We start from the raw sequence: 7905 nt of genomic DNA, 5'->3' as shown, positions 1-7905 counted from the left end.
GTGTCCTCTTCTGCACATGCGGGACACTTCTGGGTCGTATGAAGTTCACACAGCAGATCACATACAAGTCGTATTTAATAGGAAATGTGAACGAATTCACAAAGAAAATCTGATTTCACAAAAAAATCTGAATTGAGCATTAAGTCCTGCAGTGTGAACGTAGCCAATCTGTGGATTGTTCAGTCAGATAATACGCCGTTATCCTTATTTGTGATATAAAATGTCATGTTGGAGTCAGATTCCAAGGTTGTCGCTATGTTAAGGCTGTTTTTAATGGGTTCTGTTCATTTTCCCTACAAACCTGTCGGATAGCAATTTTTTCAGATTGTTCAGGGTCGATTATTAAGTCACGACTGTCCATTTTTCACATGACGACGGTAACCGCACACAAGTTTGTCTTCATGGATTTATGGTTTTAGACTCCAGCACACTGTTTGCAAAATACATTCATTTGACACATTTTGGTGCATAAAAACAGATAAATAGAAATAAACGTACCCCGAAATGTGCTAACAATAAATGATAAGTGGGTAGATTACTATAAAATACTGTTAAAAGATGTGAGAGCCAAACTACATTCCCCCCAAAAATCAAAGTCTAGTATAGAAACATCGCAAATAAATGTGTTTTTGCAAGTTTTACAGTGTGCACTACCCTGTTTGAAACTATCTTGTGAACTAGACATGCAAGTAGTCCCTTCATTGATTCATTAAAGTATTTTTAGTATGTTTGTTTTCTTCTGTATGACAAAATGAGTGAATTAATCCTCCAAAGTATCCACAGCTACAATGCCACAAATCAGACTGACAACAATATGTAATAAAATGAATGAATCAGTACGTCCAGCATTTTTGTAAGTGCCCACACGTGTTACCAATACTGGGAAAACTGTAGCATATATATAAATATGAATAAGCAAAGCCTGCAGTTGAGCCGAGAATATTTGACCCATATCTGATGGTTGCAGCTGAATCACTGTTAGCTCTACGGTGCACTGAGAAGATGTCGTTTTTTTGCACAATCTGGTTACTGCAAGTTAGTTGTTTCTGGCTTTTTTCTGTTATTGAGATAAAGCGACTTTCCTGAAATACCACAAATCTAAGCTGAGATTATTTTGCCAACTGAGCGTCACGACACAGACGAGTAGTTCAAGGACTGCCAGAAAGTCTCTGATAAGTGGTTGATGTAATGTTTTTAAACTCGCTGATGGGTTTTGGGGTTCAGAAGGTTAAAACCACATTTATTTACTGAGCGAACGTCAAGTGTCTTTGCAGTTTGTGGTTATCTCCTATTCACCACATGCTGGATTCAACATGTACAATGTTTTTTTAGGTGCCCACAGGCAACACTGGCTTAACAACAAAAAAGGTGACTCTACATACCACAGACCTTTTAATCCTTAGTATTGTTTTTTATGTGTTCTCAAACTTAATTCCTATCTACTCGGTAAAAACACAGCCTGCAGTTCAACCGAAAAGTCCCACGATTGTTGTCACATAACTGTCGGTTGCAGCTGAGTCAACAACGGCTTCACAGTCGGGCAACCAAGTTAAGAATGTTTTTTGTTTTTCTAGAAAATGTGATTGGTGCAAACAGTTTATTTTTGGCAATTTCATCAGGATTTTAAGCTCAGGTTTGGAACGATGTGGCTCAGCTGAGTTGTTCAAAGACTGTTGGAAATCTGACAAGCCTGTGTGTTTTCACAGTTTCTGGCTCTGATAAATCTTGCAACAACAACAACAAAAAAAACATGCTTTTCAAACCCACTGGTAGGTTTTGGGCTTCCGATGTTAGATCACAGCTGTGAAGACGTGACCAACATTCCTCTTATAATTCGTAAACTTAAAGAAAATCTAAAATAATCACAGTAATTCAGACTAAATTAGCCCGTTGGTTCGCCCGAAAACGCTGCTTCATCTATTTCCAACGCAGCGTGATGTGACAGAAGAGAAAGAACAAGTCGAGCTCATCCCCTGCTGATGCTAAATTTATCTGCCGCCTCGATCCAAGCATCTTAAATATTTAAAAAAAACAAAACACGAGCGAGGCAGCGACTGTGAAACCTTGTCTGCTGGAAACGATCATTATTTTTTTACCTCATGAACATATTTGATGCAGTTTTGTATGAATATGTTGAGTACGATCTCCAAACAGGTCCAGAGAAGAAAGTTCTTTTTTTAAACAGACAATTAATTGTTTTTATATTAAAATCAACTGTTGGTTGGTTTAGAAACTCATATCATCCTTATGTGACAGTCAGGCCTTTGATGGAGTCTCCTGTGGTGATGCTACTTCAAATGTTTTACATCTTTTACAATCATCGAGCTCAAAAACTCAAAATCAAAATGTAAAATCTGTCACAAAATTTGACATTTCCTTCGGCTCCAATAACAGCAGCATGAAGGAGCGACTGAGGGAGGGCTGGGGATGGACCATGCAGCACTTCTCACACAGGCCTGTTTCATAATTAATGGGGACATACTTCAACACACCACTGAATAATGAAGGAGGGCTGTGGGGGCTCAGCACGGACGTGACGCCTGAATACTTCAGGAGCTTCGTCATGACGCTACGAACCGACACTTAAACATGAATTTCACAAACTGAACCGTGCGCACGAAGCAGCTCCGGTTTGTTTTCTGTCGGAACTTGTTGCAAAAACTGATTTGTAAAGCAGCAGCAGCAGCAGCTCGTCCACGTCTGACGTTCGGAGGGATTCTTCACCGACTAACTGGGTCAAAATCAGAAGCGGCGGCGAAGTGCTGCAAAGACACCACCCTGCACTGTCATCCCTGTGAAGCAGCGGCGGCCGCGTGAGCTGCACGGTTTCACAGAAGAGGCAGGTTTCTATCACCAGAGCAGCAGCTTGTGTTGGTGCTGTCACACCCAGAGAGGATGCAGGCTCGGTGATGCACCGAAAACTGTCACGAGTTGGCTCAATTTACTGATCTGTACAAGTGATTTCAGTCCAGAATTAAGATTTTCTGATATTTCCCTACATTTTGCATCTAAAATACTTTATTTACTTCACATTTCTCTTCCTCTTGATGCCAAATCTGTCTGAGAATTCACAGATTGAAGCAGAAAACAAAAAAAAAAGCAGAATCACAGCTCACCAGTGTGTCCCCGGTGCTGTTCTTCTTCACCCTGGTATCCAACAAGTCATGAGCCATCTCCTCTTCTGACTTGATCTGCTGCACCAGCCGCTTTGGATACGTGATCTCGGCGGCGGCGTCCCCACCGTCCGGGCTTCCCATCGGGGAGAACCAGTCCCACATGCCTCCATCCTGCACCGGGCTCCTGTCCACACCTGCACCAAGGAGGGGGAAATCCTCATTTACTGGCAAGTTAGGGACTAAATTAGAGCTTTGATGGCAAAGAAACAAGCAGAAATGTATGTGAGAGTGATACATTTGTGGGGAAAGTCATGCTGCGAGGTGGCTCGGTGACCCAATTTAAGTAATTTTGGTGGATTTGTGTGGTTTACAGGCTCCACAGTGCACTGATATATGCAGAGCCATACAGAAGGCCTATAAATTAAAGCCTCATTAGCCAGGATGCAGATAAATTGCCTGGTGATTGGCAGCTTTTATCACAGTGGTTTGGACGTTTATTGGATAAAAAGGGCTTGTGGGTCTTTAGGCAACGAGGCTGCAGAGGAAATGTGTTGATGCAGCAAATCTGCCGGATTGTGCTTCCAGGCCAGTGGGGCTGTTTGGCACCGAGATCCAGCTACAATAAAAAAAAAAAAAATCTAAAAGTGCTGGTCAAGGCAGAAAAAAAATCTGCGTGGATGCAAATAAAAAGGCAACGGCAGCTCCCCCTCTCTCTCTCTCCCTCTCTTACCTGAGACTGAAAGCCTCTCGCCCACTGCAGCAAAGACCATGAAGCACCACACCGCCTGCATGATCTTCACATATTCCCCCGGATTACTGCATCGAGAAGCCGCAGGATGTCACGGATGGAGGGGAGGGAAAAGAAGAAGAAGAAGAAAAAACAGACGGGGGAAAAAGCAGAAATGATGGCTCCGGAGTGAATCTGCTAAACATCTGACGACGCGCGTCCTCTCATCTCTCCTCCAGCTCCGAGCCGCTACTCAGGATTTGCATATCAGAATGATGGAAAAATGAATCGGAGGCCTGCGGCGGAGCGGGATCGATAGCAGGCCGATCAGCGAGGCAGCGGAGAGGGACAGGGGAGGAGTGCGCACCGCGGGCGCATCGCTCCGCAACGCTGCGCCGGTGCGTCCTGGTGTTTGGGATGCGGCGGTGCGGATCTGCGGTATGCGGAAACGGAGGGGAAGAGCGAGCGGAGAGAGATGCGTTGGGTCTGCTGCGGTGAGGAGGACACGTGGGACCGAGGTACCCTCCCTCAGCCCGAGCCGCCGCCTCCTCCTCCTCTTCCTCCTCCTCCCGTTGCCATGCAGCGCTGCGCAGGGAGAGGATGCGACAGACCGGCGGCGGCTCAAGTGCGCGGCCGGAGAGGAGCGTTGAAAGGGGGGATTAGAGGATGAGCAGCCCATTCATTCATCCTCTCACACTGAGAGCATGAATGGATGAGTGTCTCGGAGTGGAAGTGACATGAAGATGGCAGATCTGCAGAGGATGAAGGTGTGTCCCAACCGAGGAGCGCAGAACCAAACTGGAACCAAATGTCCCTGTTAAAATACAGGAAAATGTTCTGGTTTCCACTATTTAACTGCATTTTTACTTTTTCTTTTTTACAACTACAATTTAGGTCAGCAGCTAATTACTGTATAATTCATGACAGTTCTCTACAGCAGAGTATGAGGTGTACAAAAACAACTTGTTGAACAATTTACTGATATTTTACATATGTTCCTTGTTTTGTTAACCACTGGAGGAACAGAAAGTATTCATTCACATGTTTACCAAAAAAAAAAACTTTGTGACATCCACAACATAAATCAGTATTTTTATAAATGCAATTTACAAAATGTAATAAAAATTTTCTTTTACAATGTTTCAACATAAAGTTTTTTCATGTATTTAAATGAAAAATATAATTGTTTTCCACCTATTTAGTCATTATTTGAAAAGAAAAATGTTGTATATTAAAGACTGAAAAATGGTAAATTGTTTTTCAAATTGTCCTTGTTTTGTTACACTAAAGATAATATCTAATAAAATTACACACAAAAAAACTAATTTAAATGTTGGCAGTAAAAACAAACAAAAAATTGTAAGCAGCACCAACATCAAAAGTCTGGATTTTTTAAAATAATAATTTAAATTTAAATATCGCAATGTGTCGCCATAAAATTAGACTGTTAAACTGTATTCAAATCAGCTATTTAAAAAATCATTACTTTACAGATATGAGCAGTTATTTGCACGGTTCCACCTTTTAAATTTTTTTTTTCTGGCATCCTCGATTCCACATTTTTAACATTTAAAAAAAAAAGGTTTGTATTCATTTATAATGTGTACAGATTTTTTTTAATTCTGTCTTTTTCATTTGAAGAGAACTTATTTGTACAATAAAGGAAANAACTACTTAAAGGTTTAGCTGTGGGTTTAGATCTTGTACAGACTCTTAAAAACTGTAGCAGGGTTGAAACATACTTTGAAAAACTCACACTTTGACCAAAGAGTTTTACGTATGGAATTTAATTTGTAATTATCCTGTGAGCTTTATCAACACTCAAAAAAGCAGAACCCATTCCTAAAGAACATATATTAAAAAGCTTATTTTACTATATCTGAGTTCTTTGCTTCTACATTTACCTGCAGAAGCAAATGACCAAACAGATAATGAATTGTCCTGCATTATTAGCAGAAAAATCATTACCAAGATGTTGTTCCACCTCAGTGTCAGTAATGCTCTCAGGCTGACCGCCTCTATGAAACCGCTCATCTCTTTCTCTGTACATGATCAAATAAACACATTTCTAAGACTTTTCATTGCGTCTCAGATGAGAAGATTCACTCCTGATCAAACAGTCACACTACAAGGTCCCCTCAGCAGCTTTTCTTCTGCTGTGTCACGTCGTCTTTTCTCCTCCGACCTGTTATGAATCTTTTTAAGCCATTTTGGATATTGAAATGTAAATGACTGAAAATCAATATGCAGTCGACACTAAATGTAAAACCTTCTTTTACGTCGGATAGCAAGGTTGTCGGATTGTCAAGACGGAGGTCGAGATACAAGGAGGGCTTGATGCTTGAAGGCTCTATTGTTGTTTATCATTGTTCATAGTTTTTACAATAACTAGTGTGCTGTTAGAACACTACACATCGCTGGATTTCACTCCTAACTGACCGGTGCACTTGTGCACATTCCGGCCACTTCCACCTTGGGGGAGCGCTCTGATGGGATGGAAGTGGCCAGAACACACAGGCAGTACTTGGCTGCTGATGCTAGTTTAGGATAGCGGTCACATTTCTGTTTCCACCATTGGCGGCGGCGGCGGTGGGGCGTGGTGGATACGCTCCACCATTATCATCCATGTTTACTTCTGTAAACACTGAGCACGCTCGCTGCGTGTGACGTCGTTGTGTCCTCTTCTGCACATGCGGGACACTTCTGGGTCGTATGAAGTTCACACAGCAGATCACATACAAGTCGTATTTAATAGGAAATGTGAACGAATTCACAAAGAAAATCTGATTTCACAAAAAAATCTGAATTGAGCATTAAGTCCTGCAGTGTGAACGTAGCCAATCTGTGGATTGTTCAGTCAGATAATACGCCGTTATCCTTATTTGTGATATAAAATGTCATGTTGGAGTCAGATTCCAAGGTTGTCGCTATGTTAAGGCTGTTTTTAATGGGTTCTGTTCATTTTCCCTACAAACCTGTCGGATAGCAATTTTTTCAGATTGTTCAGGGTCGATTATTAAGTCACGACTGTCCATTTTTCACATGACGACGGTAACCGCACACGAGTTTTTCTTCATGGATTTATGGTTTTAGACTCCAGCACACTGTTTGCAAAATACATTCATTTGACACATTTTGGTGCATAAAAACAGATAAATAGAAATAAATGTACCTCGAAATGTGTTAACAATAAACGATAAGTGGGTAGATTACTATAAAATACTGTTAAAAGATGTGAGAGCCAAACTACATTCCCCCCAAAAATCAAAGTCTAGTATAGAAACATCGCAAATAAATGTGTTTTTGCAAGTTTTACAGTGTGCACTACCCTGTTTGAAACTATCTTGTGAACTAGACATGCAAGTAGTCCCTTCATTGATTCATTAAAGTATTTTTAGTATGTTTGTTTTCTTCTGTATGACAAAATGAGTGAATTAATCCTCCAAAGTATCCACAGCTACAATGCCACAAATCAGACTGACAACAATATGTAATAAAATGAATGAATCAGTACGTCCAGCATTTTTGTAAGTGCCCACACGTGTTACCAATACTGGGAAAACTGTAGCATATATATAAATATGAATAAGCAAAGCCTGCAGTTGAGCCGAGAATATTTGACCCATATCTGATGGTTGCAGCTGAATCACTGTTAGCTCTACGGTGCACTGAGAAGATGTCGTTTTTTTGCACAATCTGGTTACTGCAAGTTAGTTGTTTCTGGCTTTTTTCTGTTATTGAGATAAAGCGACTTTCCTGAAATACCACAAATCTAAGCTGAGATTATTTTGCCAACTGAGCGTCACGACACAGACGAGTAGTTCAAGGACTGCCAGAAAGTCTCTGATAAGTGGTTGATGTAATGTTTTTAAAACTCGCTGATGGGTTTTGGGGTTCAGAAGGTTAAAACCACATTTATTTACTGAGCGAACGTCAAGTGTCTTTGCAGTTTGTGGTTATCTCCTATTCACCACATGCTGGATTCAACATGTACAATGTTTTTTTAGGTGCCCACAGGCAACACTGGCTTAACAACAAAAAAGGTGACTCTACATACCACAG

The 7905-nt window shown here is 41.1% G+C and overlaps 1 protein-coding gene across 1 annotated transcript in view; it reads right to left on the bottom strand.

Moving 5' to 3' along the window:
* Positions 1-4522, bottom strand: part of LOC103373143 (disintegrin and metalloproteinase domain-containing protein 11-like) — a 32504-nt gene extending 27982 nt beyond the window's left edge. The window contains exons 1-3 of the mRNA XM_008302962.1: positions 4140-4522; positions 3847-3932; positions 3117-3310 (exon numbers count right to left, since the gene is read on the bottom strand). Of these exons, the coding sequence (XP_008301184.1) occupies positions 3117-3310; positions 3847-3932; positions 4140-4522 (663 nt within the window). The remainder of the gene's footprint in view (positions 1-3116; positions 3311-3846; positions 3933-4139) is intronic.
* Between the last annotated feature and the right edge of the window lie 3383 nt (positions 4523-7905).

Source organism: Stegastes partitus, unplaced genomic scaffold (assembly GCF_000690725.1).
Source record: "Stegastes partitus isolate 25-593 unplaced genomic scaffold, Stegastes_partitus-1.0.2 Scaffold1913, whole genome shotgun sequence".
NCBI lineage: Eukaryota > Metazoa > Chordata > Actinopteri > Pomacentridae > Stegastes > Stegastes partitus.
Note: the sequence above shows the minus strand (reverse complement) of the source record. Positions and strands in the feature narration are given on the sequence as shown.